The sequence below is a fragment of the Nestor notabilis genome, unplaced genomic scaffold, assembly GCF_000696875.1.
Source record: "Nestor notabilis isolate BGI_N333 unplaced genomic scaffold, ASM69687v1 scaffold2915, whole genome shotgun sequence".
NCBI lineage: Eukaryota > Metazoa > Chordata > Aves > Psittaciformes > Psittacidae > Nestor > Nestor notabilis.
The window spans coordinates 38,733-58,964 of record NW_009929733.1 but is presented as its reverse complement, the minus strand read 5'-3'; the positions used below and the strand labels follow the sequence as shown (position 1 = coordinate 58,964).

Here is a 20,232-nt window from a genome sequence, read left to right as displayed (position 1 = left end):
GATGAGCTTTAAGGTCCCTTCAACCCAAACCAGGCTGGGATTCTATGGTGGGTCAAGCTGCCTGAACCCAGGGTCCACATGTAAAGCCAAGGGGAGATTCTCCCTGGACCACGTGTGGCATTTGGTGCAGCGTGTGCCCCATGTGGCTGCTTAATAATCCCAGTTTCTTCATTTCAAAATAAGTTATATTACCAAACTGGCGTTATTTCAGAAGAACTGGAGTGAAAAGAAAGCTACAAATGCAACATCAAACAGTTTCTTGCTTGATGAAGAAATTTGCCTTAAGTGATAGATGAGCTGCTATCATTCCCCTAAAAAAGGACACGTGTTTTGAGTAATGGTATGCGTACGTTCATGCTGTGACTCAGGATCTGGCCTGGTGAATATTCGTGTTCTTCTTTTCCAGATTAAGTGCTGCTTTTTATTATTATTACAAAGTGTGCACAAGAACTCGGGAATGTCAGGTTAATTGCATGAATGTGAGATTCCCCCCAAAATAAAATAATTTCATGGGTATTTTTTCTTTAAATGCATATATGTAGGTGTGTGTTCTTATGGGCACATACTGGTAACAAATGTCATATATATGGTATTTTAGAATTAGGAAGATATATGGCTGAACTAAAAAGGGACCGAGGGAATGTCACCCCACTGGTGGCAGAAGGGGGCGGTCTTTGCAGCCACAAGAGCTGTCTGGGGGGGATTCTGCAGACTCAAATCTCTGTGTGCCAGGGAGCAAATACACACAGTGCCTATAGCAAATGCTGACTTTTCAATGCTGGTATTGAAAGCTTTCAGGTATTTATCAACAAGGATGAAGCAAAATCCAGGTTTTAATTAATTATTAATTCCATGAGCAGTCGCAGTTAAATAAACATCCCACACAGTAATAAGGATCCCAAAACATACCTGCCAGAGAGGCTGAGGGATGCTCAGCGGGTCTTTTTACCAAGGTGAGTTTTAGCCACTGGGGACATGCTTATTTAAAGGAAAAAATATTACCCCACAAAAAAGGCAGTTTGGCATGATACCTACACATAGGAAATACGAACAACTTGGGTGCAATCATTCCGAGAAATGGGGACAGTATGTGATGAGACTCAGATTTATTCTGTTGTAGTCCTTCTGCATGTCTGAGCCCAGAGAGCAAGTTTATCATTGCAGGGAGTGGCAGAGAAGCTACATCTTCTTGTGAGGTTCCCAGGTGCTCTCCCACCAGGGGAAAATAGAATATAAAGATGCTGGTCTTCCTGCCAGAAGGTAGATCAAGATCACTCTGTGTGCTTGTGGTGCCTTGGAATGTCTGGGAAAGAAATTAATGCCTTTCTGACTCAGTATTAGAGAAGATACAGAGAGGGAAATTAATGCTGGTTTGTTATGGACAGAATGGTAGTGATTCATTATTATGACCCTACAAAATACCATCTCTCACACACTTGAGCTTGTGTCTGAGAAAATCCATTTCCTCTTGCTGTGGAAAAAATGAAATACCATGGGTTTTTTTTTAGTTTGTAAGTAATTAAATAGCTACTTTCTGTGTTGGAATTAAAAGAGGCGGTAAAAAGCTGCATTTGGGGAGGTTTCCCCAAGGCTTCGTTAAGTGTTTTTAAGTGATTTATCTCTTTATGAAGTTTTCCTCCTGGGAAAACTTAAAACTTCCAGAATATCCTTGCAAATCTGAAGAGGGAGTATTGAGTATTTCCTTGGAAAGAAAGTCCCTAATCAAAGTGCTAGTAATGTGGTCCCCAGTTCAAGAGTGGCTCTGGAAAGTATTTAAACGCTTAGAATCAAGTGTAAGAACTTCTCTGGGCTGCATCCTCAGTTAATTTTGAAGTGGGTTTCTACAGAATGATCATTAGGGTTTGATTTTTCTTTTCCCACTGAAATGATTGTGAAAACACGTCTCTGTGTTGACGCTGCTTTCAAACGACAGGAACGTTTCCTGGTGCTCCCAAGTGACCAAAATGAGTTGGGCGTTTCTACATTTGCTGCTTTGCAGAATATATTTGAGCCATAGATTCCACGGACACCCCAACAGGAACACCTGGCAGTGTTCAAGGCCAGGTCTGACACAGGGGCTTGGAGCAACCTGCTCTAGTGGAAGGTGTCCCTGCCCCAGGGCAGGGGTTGGGACTGGATGAGCTTTAAGGTCCCTTCAACCCAAACCAGGCTGGGATTCTGTGGCTTTATGATTCTTCCTCATATCTACCCTGTTTCATTTTAAAGCCATTATTCTTGTTCTGCACAGAAATAAGCATGCATGTTAGTGTGGCCACACAGAGGAAAAAAGTGAATTGCAAGTGCTTAAAATACCAAATTCTGTAAATATAAAAATACGCCTTTATTCAGTCACTAAAACTAAAGGGGCCTTGCAAAGTTGTTGTGAAAAGATGTATTTTAAAGCAATCTTCTGTTCCAAACAGAAACGAAAAAGAATTTGGCAAGCATTAAAAAGATAGATTAGTAAAGATGGAAATAGCTGGAAATACAGAGTTTAGAGTGAGGAACGAAGCCTTAAACATGCCTCCTTGAGCCTAAATAGTGATAATTGTTTATTAGCATATAACTTTAAAGTATTTGTCATGTTGTAAAGGGTTTTGTGGAGTCACAACAATTCACATCAGCTGAGTGTCTGCCTTACACAGTTATGAACTACCTGCAACTGTTTCCCTCTGAAAAGCTCCAGCACTCGCAATTCAGTTTGCTCGTCTTCATGTTTATTATATTTGTACCCCTCTGGAAGTCTCCCATCTAAGCCAGGGCTGAAGGAAATCCTTTTGATTTAAAAACATGGCTGATCTTTAACAAGCTGTTGGCTCTCCTCTGCTTAGCAATGAAATGTGAATGTGACTCAGCTGGTAGCTTAGGAGGAAAAAGTCTCTTTTGCTCAAACGTGGCCTTGTCCCCACAACAAGCCATTGGATGTTGCTTGTTTTTCTCATGAGAAGGAAAATGCTGAAAGTTGTAAGTTTTGATCATTAAGTACTATTGGTTTTTACAGCAAGACTTAGCAGGAATTAATGTGTTATTCTCGTCTCGGAGCCAGCTTGAGATTCAGGTTATTTTTTGGGGCTAAATTGACAATCTTTGATTTCTTGCCCAATTTGAAATGCATGTTGTTAATATTCAGGCTATGAGTCCTAGAGAGTCAGTAAATGATTTATGAGAGCACAGGAGCTCTGAGTCCAGCCAGGAGAGGCAGGATCCCGGCTGGAGGCCGGGGAACTTCTGGAGTTCTCAGCAGGTGGCTGGTTTTCTCCAGGAGCTTTGAAGGGTGAAATAACTGAAGACACATGCGTGTAATTCAAAGGGGAAAAAAGAACTGTGTTTATTCCAAGAAAGGTTTGTCTTTTTGTTTGTTGCTTTTAGCAAGAGAAATGGTTGTAAACACTCCCAACGGCATCTGAAACCCCCAAAGCCCCACCAGTTACAGGCTTATGAACCACCATATCTTTTGGGTTTTAACCTTCTGGAATACCTGAAAGCTTCAGCATCTCAAACTCTTGTGTTAAATAATTCATGTGTTCTTGCGAGGAGAGAAACAAAAATGATTTTTCTACTTTCAGTTTATTCTAAACTGGACTAAATCTGAAGGGAAGACGTGCCCAAAGAACTCATTACTCACCTCTGTCAAAAAGCAAGAGTGGGACAGACAAGAACCTGGCTTTGCTGGATGGTTAAATTAGAGTTTTAAGGCCTGTTGGTAGTAGATTGCACTGGAATTGGTGCTTGACCACAGAATTCAGGATGTGTGCTTTGGAGTCAGTGACTGGAAAAAATCTGTGGTAGGCACAGGTTTTAATTTAAAATTATGGAGATATTTCTTAAACATATGCAGAATTCATGAATCAAATGTGAATTATTTTTCTGGTACAGTGATGTGCTCAGAAGTCTGTAGCTGAAGGAATTACTCATAAAGTTTTACCTTGTGGAGGCTGAGGGATGCAGTGAAAAAAGAAAGCTGATTTAAGCCAGAACCCATGTAAAATAATGAAAGTATTAACAAAGCAATAGGACTGTTAATTCTTAAGGTGGAGCCCAATCTGCAGCACTGCAGTCCTGAGCTCTTATAAAATAAGGCATTTTTAATTCAGAAAGCATATTTTGCAGTTAGGTTTTTCCTGTTTTGTGGCTTGTTCATGGAGGGGTGCAGGAGGGGTGGGGTTTGTTTTGTTTTTATTATCTAGAGCTGAGACATCTCTTTCCATGTTCCTTTGGCAACCCCAACTTGCACATGCCAGGAACGGCAAAAGCAAATCTGTGGCAGGTGTGGTGGTGGCGTCACCTTCTCCAAGAGCTCAGACCTGGGAAGAACTAAGACCGAGGTGGGGCATCCCGCTTCTGACCATGTCACAGAACCCCAGCCTGGTTTTGGTTGGACGGGACCTTATAGCTCATACGGCTCCAACCCCTGCCACGGGCAGGGACACCTTCCGCTAGAGCAGGTTGCTCCAAGCCAACCTGGCCTTGAGCACTGCCAGGGATGGGGCATGTCCTCATGTTTGGCCATGAACTTTCTGCTCAACCTGCCAAAATAGTTTTGTGGCATGATCAGGAGTGCCCAAGAGTAACGGACCCAAAGAAAGAGAATTTCTGGAGACATAGAAATTCCCACTGGCTTTAATGGAGTGTCCTACATAGCTAAGCTCAAGTGCCACAAAGCTGTCCACTGCCTCCTTCAGTGTGGAAAGGTGATTTGGAAAAACGGTTAGTTTTGTTCACAGCTTTCAAGTAAAAGCCATTTTGGAGAGGAAAAAAATACTCTGAAGTATTTTGAAACTTTCTATAGACTCTTTTTAGACCAGTTAAATTAGAAAAAACCCCAACGTCCAGTGACTGCTCCTGATTCATCTGCTTGTGCAGCTGCAGAATTATTTGCTGTGCACATAGTGTAAAACGTCTTCCTAAATATGAGGTTTGGAGACCCTTTGGGAGTAATTAACTATAATGCAGAAGCAAATCTGGGTTCATTGTCTGCACTGCTCATTTAAGAAATGTTTTTGTGCACAAAGCCCATTAGTAAGTTTCCAAAACCTTCATGAATGTTAAACATTTTATTATAGGACTCTGAGCGCTTCTTATTTTATGTAAAACCGAATGTAATCCCATGAATTACATATTGCTTTTGATCCCTGCATAGCAAATTGCTGTGTCACATGTGTGCCACAGTGGATTCAAGGGCTAAAATCTGGCTTCTATTTAGCTATTTATTTAACAGTTCTAGAACAGCTCTTCTCCTGTGGACTACACAAAAAGTTGAAGATATGCTTAACATAAGTTGCACGCTACTGATTTTATTCTGCTTACTGGTTGACTTCCATACAGTGTGTATGTGTGTGTGGTGGTGTTCAACTAACTGCTTTCCTTCTGTGCTTTTAGTCCTATGCTGTGTGTGGTGGTGAGGATCCTGCCTCTGAGGCACTGGAATTGCAAAGCAAAGCTGCTGTTTTCATAAATTGTACGGGATTGGCAGTCAAAATGATTGAGTCCCTGAGGTGGAGATTTAGCCAGGGTCAGGGACATACACCTTTAGCCTCCGTTGGTGTCGGCATGTGCCTGAAGTTAAGAGTATGTTTGATTTTCTGAATTAGGTCAATGCACGAGGCTAATGGACTCCTGCAGAAGCAGCAGCGTGATGCTTCCTGGCCTGTATTCCATGGGCAGTCAGGGGTTGTGACTGCCCTCACTATCAACTGCGTTGTGAAGAAGCATAAATCATGTGAGATACGCTGAGGAAATCTGTCCTACTGCCTGCGTGATGAGGATGCTGATCCTTGTACATGCTGGGCAATAGTCCTGGGCAGCAGGCTGGTTGGGTTGGCTTTACTGGCCCAGCTGTATGATGGTGGCTATCCTGGAAGCACAGTGGCACAGAAATGGATGAAGAAGAGCAGAAATAACTGCTCAGCTTTTATGAAGATTTGTCCTTTCTTTTCAGTCCTTGTCATCTGTTTGTTTGCAGAGACTGATAGCACATATAATATGTGTAATATAATGCTGTCCAATATAGCCACCATTTATTGCCCAATAAAACCATTATAATAGGAGAGTTAATCATGAACATCTGAGGGTTTTTACACTTGTGCTTTATCTCAGAATATGCATAACATATTCAAACACTTCCACTGGAGGTGCTGGTTTACACTGTGTCTGGGCTGTGCTATGTGGATTGTTTGGAATTCCGTGTGATTACTGTTTTATACAGCAGCAGAGTAGCTCTGAAGTGGCTATCAATTGAAACATATTTTGCTCTTCAGACTTGCTTTTGCAGGTTTCACAAAACATTTAATTAGTGATAATCAGCTTTTAACCAGCCAGAACACACTGATGTGATTCTCTCCCTTTTCCCCCAGTAATTGTGGGCATAGTCTGTACCCATAAGATAAATTGCTTCCCGTGTGGAGAACATCTTAGCCAGCAGGGAGGGAAGGAATAAGGATGTGAGTTCATGGGGATATGAAGAAGGTGTTGTGTGTGCTGTGATTTCAGTGAATACTCTTTCCTTTTCAGAATGGTAGACCTGGAAACCAGCTGGAGATTGCAAAGTCTCCTTTCCCTCGAGGCTGCTGGTCACTGGTCATCTACCGTGCCCAAGGAAACTAGAAGAGCTCTGCACTAGCTTCTGGGGTTGCCTCACCATGGAAGATCATACGATTTTCTGGCTCGGGTTTTATGAAGTTCAGTGTCTGCCTTGGACCTACAATTTGGAAAAGGGATCACCTCTGAGGCACTGTTGAGAGACAGAAAAACCCTCCCAGACAATGAGCACTTTAAGTAGTCCTGGAATATTACTCAGCTTAACGACAGTGTCTGTAACCGTGGATTTTAGTTTGCATGGTGGTCTCATGGCTTGGTCCTTAAGCAGCAATTTGACTCTCAATCAGAGTTTGCCTACATCTGATCCTCTTAATGCCTCTGAGAAGAGCGAAGTCTCTCGGATGTCTGTGAGGGAGAAGAACTGGCCAGCCCTCCTGATCTTGGTTGTCATCCTGCTCACCATTGGGGGGAACATATTGGTAATTATGGCTGTATCCTTGGAGAAGAAGTTGCAGAATGCCACAAACTTCTTTCTGATGTCCTTGGCAGTGGCGGACATGCTGGTGGGTATCCTGGTCATGCCCGTGTCGCTCATTACAGTCCTGTATGGTAAGTGGCTTCTCTCCTTGTTTGACTGTATGTGTTCAGAGGGAATCCCTTGAGGCTGCAGCAGTCTGCTTTGGCCAGACTTTCATGCGCTGGTAGCTTGGGAAGTATCGGTGTGAACTTGACTGTGGGTCTGTGCTGAGGGTCATGCTCTGCTGGGTGAGGGCAGTGCTCTCTTGACAGCAGAGCTTGTTTGATGCTGCCAGGAATGACCCGTGACTGGTGTCGGCATCAGGTGTTTTGTTGCTGAGCCACCCAGAGAAACTGCAGCAGTGAGTCAGTTTCTTACCTCATGGTTGGGTAGCCCCAGAATTAGCCAGGGGACAAGAGATTAGGGAATAGCTGAGGAGGATTGTGTTTGTGACTGGCCCAGCTCCTTGAGCTCCCACTGATATCAGTGGGATGTGGGCAATAATGTGGATAAGAAAGGAGATTTGCACTGGTAGATTTGGCTTTCAAATGAAAACCATCACTCTTGGCATTCATATGTGAGCTTGCCTGTGTCTTTCAGGGCATCATTTTGTCTTTCTATACCCCTGTATCCCTGTCTGTCTTAAAACACTTTGAGGTCTGCATATCTAGGTGTAAGCATTTATTTCTCCCCTAACATAGTAGGGTTGGTGTGTTCATGCTCACGCGGGGCATTGCTCCTGCACTCAAGTATAGGATCACTGTTAGCACTTCAAAGGAGTAAAATACAAAACAAATCCAGCTTTCTCATCTGTCCAAGTCTCCCAATCTGACTTCTCTCAGTATGGTGCTGGAACTTCCTATCCCTGCATATTACAAAGGGGTATTTGCAGTTGCCTGTGTCTCTGATGATCACGTTTGTAGACTCGCGTATCAATAAAATGTGTGTGTTTCACTGATAACAGTCATTTTTGAAGTCTGTTTTCAAATTTTCTTTGAAAAGGATTTTAATATTGATATTTCTTGGAAACAAATAACTCTGTTTACTTACAAATTTGATTAGAAATTGGTTTGCTGTCCTATAAAGTAAAATATGGGGATATTTATGTGACTTCTTCTCTTGCCTAAATGATTAAGTCAGACAGAGATTCATTTCCAAAACACATTGATCAAGCATACATCATTCCAAAACTTATCTAAGTTGTGTACAGTGAGTTAAATCAATATGTGATTTAGGTACAGACCTAGCCATTGAGATTGGATGCATAAAGCCTTTTATTTTGGGCTGTCAGAATAGTTCCATCTCTAAATCTTCTGCGTGTTACAACATGTGTATTTCATTTTTAGCATTTTATTCCAGTTCCCTGGAGCTTGAAAGGGAGCATATAAATACGGAATGATTTGATTGACCTGCACTTACATAAATTCTGGGCTACCCAGTGACTCTAAAAAGGTGAATTTATGGAAGTGATCTTCCTACGTACATACTTCCAGAGTCTTTGAAAACTAATGGAAATGGATTTTCTGTTTGGCCTAGAAAATGAGGTTTTAAGGTTGTTTAAAGGTGTGAAGGATGCTGCATTTTTAGAAGCAAGTAAATATCATTGAATTGAATTTGAACAAGGAATTGTAGTTACTCCTCTTTTCTACCAGAGCACCAGTATTAGCTGTTGATGGCCCCAACACTTCTCTGCAGGCCAGTGACACTAAATGGGTTGTTGGGGTTTTTGTGGCTGTGAGGCTTTTTGTTTTGGTTTTTTATTATTATGTATTTATTTATTATTTTTGTGCCAAAAGTTATGATTCCAGAACAGGCATGGAAAATTTGTGGAAATACTGTCAGAAATGGGAAAAGCTGCTGCTATTTCATGGGAACCATGCTGGGTTCTGGCTCGGTAGCCCTTGCTGGGCAGGTCCAAAGCAGGAGTGTTGCCTTCAGGCTTTATGAGGGAAGGATAAAGAGCTCTATTTAGGGAAAATGGAACCTCAGAGGAACTTTTGGACTGATTTGAACGGGACCCCTGTGAGATCACTCTTCTGTATTATTTAAGCTACTAATTGTGGATGTGATCAGCCAGGGCTATGCCACCCCAGCAGCAAGAAGGCGGCTGCCAAAGGGAGTGTAGAAAGTCTGTCCCGTCTCTGAAGTGATGAGCTGCTAATTCATCTTGAAAATAAACACTTGTTTTGATACCCAGAAGCTAAAGAGCATGGACTGGTGGGTTAAGTCAGAGAGAGGACCGAAGGAAAAAGACTGAGATTGCTTCAAGGGTATTGCTCCTCTTTAAATCCCCCATAACGTGCAGATACTTTTTTTGAGCATCTAGAAAAATCATTTAGGATGTAAGACTAATAGGGCATATCACCAATCTCAGCACGTGATGGTTCATGTCAATGAAATGTGTGTGAGAGCACAGAGGCAAAGCAGGTTAAACCTGCTTTGTTGGTCACCACATACAACTTGGACCAACTACAGCAGTGTTTATCTCAGCTTCACGTGTACTGGAGTCATCAAGCTTTTCAGAGTACTACAACTATTTCTAGCTTTGGCAAGGAGGGGAGGCAGGTGTCTTGTATGTTATACTCAGCTTGGTGGACCAGTTCTTACAGCATCGTGAGACAGCAGCAGGAGAGGCTCTTGGCAGAGTCACAACATTAGCAAATGCTGTTATTATAACTGACAGCCTCCAGAGATCCATCACTTATTCCTGAGTCTGTTTTATCCTGTGTCATGTGTAGCATCTCTGCACCACTGCACACATTGGTTTTGAGCACAAAGGCTGGCCTCTTGTGTAAGGGTTTCTTGGCTTAATTTGAGCTATAGTTTTGGAAGAATGGTGGTTCTTACAGCAGCCTGCAAGCCCCCTGGATGCCAGAGTGGCAAGTAAGACAGTGGACTTTATCTTGGTCTTTTAAAAGCTAGAGGTCAGGAAACCCAAATGCATACAAGTGCTTTAGTAGGTTTTATGTTCTGTTTGACATGGGAGCACACAAACCAGTATCAGTGATTAATGGGGCAAATAGTCACACATCAGCAGAACTTCTCTGAGTGACTTCCTGGGTTCATGGCCATGGACTGAGCAGAGAGAATGTTACTGCTTGCAGATATAACTGTGAATGTTCCGTCGTGTATTTTACCCTGTGTGTTCTATATAGTCTACGTATAATGACACTGGTCTGTTTCAAAAGCTGCAATATGTTGTATGGAGAAATATGCAGCACAACTCTCCGAGATCTGTAGAAGTCACTTCTAATTTCTGTAATTACAAAGGAACCTTTAAAAAACAGATCTAATAAATAGAAGAGGGATGGAGTTACTGTTACGTTTCCACTGAGCTCTCTCAGCCCCAGTGATAAATTCTAGATTGCAGAGTAGGTTCATTTCCTCACTTTTTAGATAATGAGGTAAATGAAGTAGATTTCACTTCAGGCATAACCAGGAAATTGAATAGACGCCCTCCACAAAGCCTGCTTGTTTTCAGTGGTTTGCTTAATTAAAAGAAGGAAAAATCATGTTGTTGGTTAATTCAGGAATCTCATTACAAAGGAAGGGATGGCAGAATGGATCATGCTGGACTTTTCACCAATTTTGCCTTCACAACTTGGGCAGTGTGGCTGGAGCTTGTGTCAGTGAAGACCGAGGCAAGAATGTCAGGTAGGACAAGTGTCCTTGATCTGTGCAGATGGTCACAGAATGGTCCCAGTTGCTGTGTTATGTGGACTTCAAGCGTCTCCACTCAGGCAGTGGAACGTCCCACCTTCCATCAGTCTTTCTTAAATTCTTCTTCAGTTCTTCAGTTAGTCTTTCTTAAATGTCTTGGACTAATCAAGGAGTTGCATTTGACAACGCAGAATGTTTTCCATGGTATACAGTTCCTAAAGAACTAAACAAATCGGTATGCTAGTTAATAAGCATGTACTGAGGAGGGTAAATAAGAAATTAACGCTGTTTAATCTCAGTGGAGAAACTTCTGATTAATTAAAAATACTGGTGTGGGAGGGAATCGAGTATTCTGCATGTAACAGCTTCTGACAGCACATGTTGATTCTCCTCACCTTGGAGCGTTTTAGGGACAAGCAGTGGTGGGTTTGCACTGTATAGTGTGGACGGGCAGGAAAGAGATGGGCTGCTCTTTGTCTACTAGGACCAGTGGAGGAACGCAAGAGAATCTCACCAGATGATGTGAGTGGAAAACACAGAAGGTATTAAACTTTCTTTGTCCTAATGACTTGGGTTCAGAGCTGCTAACAAGTTGCTCTCGTATGGCCAACAAGCGGCCAGCACACTCATCTGCGACTCAGTGCCCAGGTTTCTCTCTTCTCTTTGAGTTTCAAACCACACTGGACTGCTGGTGGCCTGATGCAGCTTCCAGGAAGGCTGATATTAGACGCAGCATTCCTTAGCCCCAACTGGTGGAGTAGCTTTACAGCCAGATTATTGTTGTTACAGATAATTACCATCATTATTGTGTGGTGACAGAGGTGTGCTGAGCACTTGCAGTAGACTTTTTAGGGGCCAGCCATGGTAGGTTTGCACTGGGGGAAGCAGTGCAGTTCAGGACTTCGGTAGATGAAATTCAGGTGTCTAAATCCAGCCAGTCCTTTCAGAAATCCTGCCAAGTCATGGCCTTAGGTGCATCTTGACCGCAGCAAGCTCCAGATGGCAGCTGCCTGCTCTTCAGAAATGATTTTTCATGCATGTTAATTTTAAACGTGTGACCTTTCTGTTTGTACTGAGCAACCATTACAGCTTATTCTTCTGCACACACCTTGGACTGACTAATGTCATAAACTCAGAGATGGGTTTTATTTATGATTCCTTCTCTCCGATGGCACCTTGTACCTGGGATATATGCAATGAAATTTATACCCAGCAGCATCTGTTAGTTTGTTATCTCCTCCCAGCCACTGGCTGCTGTGCTGTGTGCTCAGCCAGCAGCACTCATTCTCTTTTGAAGTCCTTGCTGCTTTCTTGGAACTTCAGCTAACCTGAAGAATTCTGTGAAATCTAAACCCATGCTACATCCTTGCTCATCTTCTTTCCAGAAGAATAACACTTTAATTTAGATGTTGAGTATCCTGCTGCTAAATTTTCTCCACATAAACAATTGCCTGTTTACCTACTGTGACAAAGCTTGCACTGGTGGAAAACTCATAGCTGGTAGTCAGGTGAGAGTCAGAGGCTGAAGAGCTGAAGTCAACACAGGAGCTCAGGACTGGAGAGGGTTACAATACCCGGCAGGAGGAGGGAGTGATGCTATGCACCTGGGAAGTGATTAAATGTGGTCACTTGTATTAGCATCAACCTCTTCCAAAACACTTTGAGTAGGAGCCTTTAGCTTTTAATGATTATACTGAAAGCTGGATTTGCTCCATATGTGTAAATTTCTTCTTGATTTCATTTCTGCTCTCACCTGAGATTATCCATAGCTCAGTTCTGGCGGTTTATCTTGCTTGTTTTATGTGTTGGTTTAATTTTGAATGTTGGACTTTGTACAATAAAGACTGGAAGCCAGACTAGTGGGGGAAGTGGCATCATCTGAGCAGTGCAGAGCACTTTGACATAAAGACCACAGTGCTCCGCGGTGCTTCAGAGTCATCTTCTTGCTACTCTTATTAAGGCAGAATTGTTTTGTGAAGTTGTCACAGGAGTTTAACTTGCTCCAGCCTTTTGTTGTTGTTTCTCATTATTTTGATGTGTCTTTTTCTTGATGTCTTGTCTGAAAATCTCCTCAAGGTTTTCACATTCCTTTGCTAGAAGAGATGAGAAATCAAATCTTCTATTTGCAGAATGGCACCAGTAGGAGCTGGATACAGTCATTTGCATGTTCTTTTTTTCAGTCTATCTGATGAAATTCCACTTGTTCATCCAAGGAGCAGCCCCATCCCCAGGACTGTCACAACAGGCAGGCTGTTTATGCCTCTAGTACAATATTGTCCATTGAGATAAGTACTTCATATGAAATTAGCATAAATGCCTCTTCTTTCTTTCTATGTCTTTCACTTTTCTCAATTTGATAGAAAAAGCTGCCAGACATTCTGGAGGGCACGTGGCAGTCCTGCAGTAGCTTTGCAGGATCACGACTCGAGGTATTTGATTTGTCTTCCTCTCTAAGAGGTCACACACACAGCAATCCGAAGAGAATGAAGAATAATGGGTAGACCAGGAATAAAGAGGAGGCACAAATAATGTCAAACCATGATGCAGTTAAGTGACAAAAGGTGTTCGTGTGGGCACAGCTACCCCTGGTAGAGAGGCACAGTGCTTAAACTTAGTTATACTTTCAATGCCATAACATAGTGCCTGTAACATCTGTGCTGATTGTTTCAGGTGTCTGGGAGCATTTATTTGACTCAAGTGGTTTCTTCATAAGCTCCTTTCTAAACCTTCTTGAAGTTTTAGTCCTCATCAGGTTAAGAGAAAGATTGAAAATGGGCAGCCCATAAAATTGGAGAAGGGCTGTCTCCCACTCTTCCATGATGAGCTGCTGCCATGGAACACAAGACACACCGCACTGATGTGAGGTTCTGGTCTAGGAGTGAGACAGGGAGAAGTTTTCTGTTGAAGCTTATCTTTGCTTTCTTTCTGCTGAGTTTCCTCTTTTGAGACGGTGCATGGGTTTTGGTTGTGAGGCTTGTGAGGAAAGGAACAATCTATAAATAAGCTGTATAAATTCAGGGAAGCAAGCCAAGGAAGTCTGCTGCCTGCAGAAAGACTCTTTGTCAATTAGGAGGTTTATTATGTTAAAGCATTACTTTGAGTTGGATTTGACTTCTGACCTGTTTCTCAACCTAAAGTTGGGTAGAACAAGAAGTGCTGCAGAGCGTACTTAGCTCATCTGAAAGGTAGTTCACTCCTAACATCTGCAGGATCAGTCTTTCTTCCAGTAGATTAAATTACAAGTGTTCAGCATTTGACCTGCTGTCACTTCTCTGGGCAGATGGCAATGTCCTTTATCAGTAACTGAGCGGGTTTTTGTGTGTGCTGCAGCTGCAGGGACAGATTTAGAAAGCTTGTCACTTTTAATATAACAGGAACTGGCCCCATGAACATTCAGATTTTTGTAAAACCTTGGCTTGAATTGTAAATTCTTCCTGCAAAAAAGCAAATACAATCCATGGGACCCACTGTACGTCTTCTGTGTGGAAGCGCTGAAGCTCTTTTCCCCTCCCTGGAATAAATCTGTCCCTTAGCAGGACTCTGTGGCAACAGCAGCTAGTAGATTTGCAGCATTATCCTGCTGTAATGTGACATCCAGGAACATATTTCAGGACACTGTGAAGGAGAGGAGCAGGCAGGGCCTGCTGGTCGTGCACCACGGGTACCATTTGAGTTGCATCCTTGGAGATCCTGTGCCGAGGCTTGGTCCCGTCTGCGCTCTGCAGGCGTGTGCTGTGAACCGAGCAGCTCTCTGGAGCATCCATCCTGGCAGCGATGAAGACAGCGATACCTGAGCTTCCAGGATGCACCAGCTCACAGATGAGCTGTTCCCTACAAGCTGCTGACCGTCACTTTAGCACCGGTCAGGTATGCTTGGACATGGCACATGTTTTCTCTTTCCCAGCAGGAGAGCAGGGAACCCCTTGTCTTAGGTCTCTGATCTTGCTTCCTGTGCTGCTGAGCACTGGCTGCTGTAGCAAAGGGTTTGCTGTTGCTATTGCAGGGAGGATTTTCCCCAGAGTAAATCAACACCAGCCTAAAAGAGAGCTTGAATGGCATCTTTCTCACCTGCTCTTGGCAAAGCCTGGCAGTTTTGTGCCAGGCCCTTATGACTAATTTGAGCTCAGCTATAATCCACATTATGGAGCATCATCTTTTAGGACTCTGAAGACCAATTTATGCTGTTGGATACAGAGGCAGAACTCTTGCTATCTAATTTTTTTTTAACCACCTGCCTCTTTCTTGTTATTTCTCCACTCTGAGCTGCCTCTATATCATCTAGCTCTGCCTTCAGCCTGCTTCTTGGTGTAGGCTGAAGGCAGCCTACTTTATTACCCTCCCTGTGTTCATTACCATTGACAAGAGGCTCTTGTCAATATGCCAGCTTTAGGAGAAAACAGTAAATGTTTCGCACTCATAAACATGCTTTTCTGCTCCTCCTAACCTCTTGCTGTGAAGCAACCAGCTACTTTGAGTTAATAGAGCCTGTGATCTGCCAGGGAGGATATTCTGCCTATGGAGCTCAGGCTGCTCACTCCAGCATGGATGAACACAGCACAAACACTTCCAACAGCTTCTGTTTCTGGTAGCTTTCATCATGAGGGCTGGTCGTGGAGCAGGTTGCACGGCTGCTTGCTGTTGGCTGCTAGAGATCCGTCGATTGCACATCCCTTGAATCAGCTTGTGTTGGATTTAATCAAACAACGCCCCTCCAGAGAGGTTGAACAGAGCCCCTGGGTGTGCACTCGGGGTGCACAGCAGAGGCTGGGGGTTGTGGAGGGTGTCAGGTCTGAGCAAGCTGTGGGTGCAGCATCTGATGGTCTCAGCATGTCACAGCACTGCCAGGCTGAGCTGATCCTGGCCTTTTGCAGGAAATGTGCTTGTGGCCCTGATCTTCACAGGTTGTGAGGGATGCTGCAGACTCATCCTTTGCCCTGTGGGTTTGAGAGGCTTTTTCTGAGATTAAAGGTGATCCATAAAGTAGAAAAGAGAAGTTCTTTTATTTTTCTTTTTTTCCTAAATGTAGAAACTGAACCCCAGGAATACTAAAGAACACGCTGGATTTTATCTTCTAAACGTGTTCCTGACTCCAGTGTTCCGATCGGTGGCAGCAGGCTGCAGGCAGATAACGGTGTGTGGTTTATTGTTCCCCTGTGTTTACAGTTAGACCTAGGGAACAGCTTTCTACAAAACACGTCAGAGGAGATCCTGACCATGCTAAAGCCGGGAAAAGGGAACACTGGCAGCAAGTTCGGAGAGGCCAGGACATCTGCCAGAGCACTTCTCTGCCTCCTCCAACCCTCTTTACACTCCTTCTTCCTGGTCATGACTGTAGCTCTTGGCATAACTGTGGCAGCATCCTTCATCTAGAAGGGTCCCAGATGTTTTGCTGCTCTCTAAGCAGTCTAAAGGAATCCCTTCTGCCACTGCAATGCAGCTCCTTTACGGCATTGCTGTTTATTAGCTTCCAGCACCATCACACGAAGCATGAACCACTCCTGTTAAAGCTTTATGGTACATATAGGTAAGAGACCTAATGCTGCACAGTGTGAGTCAGCTCAGCGCTCAAATGTGCTACCAGCCTGGGCAGAGTCTGATCCTAAAGTGTATGTCAGTGCTTAATGTGTTTTGGGACGAAAAGCTTCTTGTGATTGCCTTTGCATTGACTTTGTGAGGCCGGTGATCCCTTCTCTTTTGCTCTGTTTCCTACTGGGAAAGGTATGAACTTCTCTGGGTTGGTTGAGACTTTTGAGGGGTGTTTTTTGTTTGTTTAATTGGTTTTGGTTAAAAAATAAGATTTTTCAAAAGGCAGGGAAAGCAAATTCGCCTTAGAGAAGGAAATAGTATTTCCCTGAGCAACATGATCCAAGCAGGAAAATGAAATCACAATGAGATTCCAAGGAGTTCCCTGATCCCACAGGAATACAGGAGTGAAAAGAAGTTTCAGACTTGCTGTGTCCTGTTGTTTGCTACCAACTATTAGTAAGACACTGAGCTGCTGCAGTTATGTCTTACTCATATCTTACAGCTGCCAGAACTTGTTTCCTTCCCTTTATCTGCCTCCTGTTGGGATGCGGAGGCCAGGATCTAGATGTAGCAACAGAAAACTGTGACAAATCTGAGCACCTTGTTACAAAATCAAATATTCTTCTCTTTGCCAACCTCGACTTTCTTGCAAGAAGCAGTTTTAAATAGAAAAATCCTACCACTGCGGTGTGAGAAAAGCAGAGCTCCTCTGTGTACCTTTCTGCTCTGCAAGAAGTAAATGGGCTTTGCAACTTCCCTTCAAAAGCCAATAAACTGCTTTCCCTTTGCAGTTTTATCCAGGGGAACATGTGTCAGTATTTCATAGAATCCCAGCCTGGTTTGTGTTGGAAGGGACCTTAAAGCTCCTCCAGCTCCAACCCCTGCCACGGGCAGGGACACCTTCCACTAGAGCAGGTTGCTCCAAGCCCCTGTGTCCAACCTGGCCTTGAACACTGCCAGGGATGGGGCAGCCACAGCTTCTCTGTGCCAGCACCTCAGCACCCTCCCAGGGAAGAGCTTCTGCCTTATCTCTGACCCGAATCTCCCCAGGGCATAAGTGCCCATCATCTAAATCATTGGAGTCTGTGATCTGAAATAAAGCAGGAGGCTGAGTTGTAGTCAGTGGGAGCAGGTTGCAGAGCAGGTTTCTATAACAAAACCTCAGTGGACACCTGAGCAGAGGCAGGACTTTTGCACCACTTCCAGCTCCACAGCTGAGCTGGAGATGTGGTCTCGCCCTAGGAAACACAATGGAAGAGTTCAAGGGAAACACAAACCATGTAAAATGTCACCCTGGCATCTCAGTGAGGATATTTCCTTAGACGCAGCCTCTACAAATGTAGCAGAGCCCAACTTCCCCCTTCTTCCGAGTCCTTCTCCCAGGTTCCTGAGAGGCGAAGGGAAATGTTGAAGTACTCCAGTTGATTTCAGTGGATTAACTCCTATGTACACTACTTGAATGCACAGCCTTCTATTTATCTAATTTACCCATAGGAAGTGTGCTGCATCCGATCAGAGAGCTGTTTGTCATATTTCAGACACTAAATTGGACAGGCATGTTTTGCCTGCCCGCTGTAATTGAGAATTGCCCATCCAAAATAAATCTTTTCTGTTCAACGATGACTCATTGGAAGGAATTTGAATGGTGCACATTTAAATGCTGTTATTTAATGCAAATACAGATTTAGATCCAATTATATTTTTATATTTCATCCTCCTGCTACACGTTTGGAAGGTGCAATGGGTTTTAAAGCTCTCAGGAGCGTAAAGCCCCCAGAACCTGGAGTGTGTACGGTTACATTTCTGTTTTACAGGGGTTGTCAGTTTAAATGTAGCAGCAGTTTTAATGCTGTCAGTGCAATCTTCTCACGCCCAATTTGCTTCTGGATCAGTGAAGCTAACTGTGCCTTAAAATGCATGAATCTTTGTTTATGACAGTAGCCTGTTAGATCCAGTCGTAGCTTTGCAAGTGCATTGCCTCATTGTAATTAACTTTTATGAGTTTAGTGGAAAAGAAATATAAACTTCCATGCTTTGTAGCAAACCAGAAATTGATACAAGATAATGAGAAAGGCAAAATTGTGATATGGAGGAAGAAAGACCCTATGATGATAAACTGCTCCAGCAATAAATTTGCTGCTTTATAAAGGTGTTGGGCAGATCACTGAGATAGCAAGTAAAATGAAGACAGCTCATGTGCTTCCTGCAGACAGATTTAGCCTCGTCTGAAAGGAAGGACAGTAGCACCTCCAGGTGCTGGGGGCATGTGAGACGTGGCCACCCAGAGCCCTCCTTAGGGATGTTTAATCCTCTATTCTTAAACTTACAATTTAAAACTGAGGGAAAGGATTTTAGCAGAACCGCAGACATTTTACCAGGATAGAGTTCATGTTAGTCCATGTCTTTGTACAATAGATATTTACCTGAGATAGCTTCTCACAGGGACTTTATCTTAGATATGATGCTCGTCCCAGTCTAGGTGCCCCTTTGCACAGCTCACCCGAGCTCAGCTGTGCCAGCAGCTCGGGCCTCCCTCATTCTCCCAGCATGTTGGCCATCTGGAGAAAGACACAGTTAGAACGTGCCTCTCCAAGCGCACGGCAGCCTGATGCTCGAGCAGCATCTGCTCGGTGAGCAGGGAGCTGCGTGTGAGCTGGCATTTGTTTCTACTGAATTTTGTAACCGGTGTGATCTTTAAAGAAAAATATAAAACAAGAACGAAAGGGGAAAAAACCAAAGAGACAAATAGAAAATGACAAGGAACAGCAGAGGGGAGAGGGCAGCAGCTCCTCCTCATCTTTACCCAGATGTTAACCTAGGGAAGTGGGACATAGTTTCTTGATTTAGACCTCAAAACAGAGATGTGTCCACAGCAGCCTGGTCTGAGTTGTGACAGAGGAGTGTATCTCATGGCTTTATTCATTCTGTCCATCCCAAACATCCCCACCAGTTATTCCTTTAATTTCTGATTCCTCTTACACAGAAAAGCCCTTCCTTCCCCTCCTGGAAAGTGTGTGCAGCTAAATCTGGCTACACTTTGACGCACCAAATATCCAGGATGTCTTATCTCATGCTGAGAACTTGCTATTTCCTCTCACTCACCCCAGCGGAGCGGAGTGAAACTGGGATGAGGAACTGGTTGGTAGCATGTGTTTCTCAGCTCTTGCCAAAAAGCAGTTATAATTTCCAGGAATGGTCCTACTTGCAGTCTGTTGTAAAGATTAACATATGGCTCATTTTCCTGTGCTGGCTGCAGCTGCAGCTATTGGAGAATGTAAGAGGAAATGCAGAAGGACTCCAAGGATGGTCAGCTGTATTTCTGTACTCTGTCTTGATTTAATGTGTAATTGAAAAACTCTCTCATCCTTGTTCTGTTTGGAAATTATGCCCTGTATTGGCTCGGGAAGTCTGTTGTTGCATGTGGATAGATCACAGGATAGAATCCCAGACTGGTTTGTGTTAGAAGCGACCTTAAAGCTCATCCAGCTCCAACCCCTACCACGGGCAGGGACACCTTCCACTAGAGCAGGTTGCTCCAAGCCCCTGTGTCCAACCTGGCCTTGAACACTGCCAGGGATGGGGCAGCCACAGCTTCTCTGGGCACCCTGTGCCAGCGCCTCAGCACCCTCCCAGGGAACAGCTTCTGCCCAAGAGCTCATCTTAATCTCCCCTCTGGCAGGTTAAAGACCCATCCAACCTGACCCATAAGCTCTTGGTCTGCTCCTCATCCGCCACCAGGCAGAGCTCTGTGCACTCCAGCTGGTCATTGACAAAGAGGGTGATAACCCCTCCTCTCCCTCGCCTGTCCTTCCTGAAAAGCCTGTATCCTTCCATTGCAACCCTCCAGTCATAGGAGCCATTCCACCACATCACTCTGATGCCAGCAAGGTTGTAGCCCTGGAAGCATATTCCCTATGACAGAGACATTTAAGTTGGGTGATGAAGCCAACTTATTGGCTGGAGTGGCTGGGGGGGCTTTTTTTTGTTTTGTG

At 43.8% G+C, this 20,232-nt stretch overlaps 1 protein-coding gene across 2 annotated transcripts in view; it reads left to right on the top strand.

Annotated features, from left to right (window-relative positions):
* Positions 1 to 6,511: 6,511 nt before the first annotated feature.
* The window catches only part of HTR2C (5-hydroxytryptamine (serotonin) receptor 2C, G protein-coupled), a 37,749-nt gene continuing 24,028 nt past the window's right edge, over positions 6,512 to 20,232 (top strand). The window contains exon 1 of one of the 2 annotated variants that reach the window (XM_010015123.1): positions 6,512 to 7,146. In XM_010015123.1, the coding sequence (XP_010013425.1) occupies positions 6,762 to 7,146 (385 nt within the window). In that variant the 5' untranslated portion in view covers positions 6,512 to 6,761. The remainder of the gene's footprint in view (positions 7,147 to 20,232) is intronic. The other variant, XM_010015122.1, reaches the window with a different exon arrangement.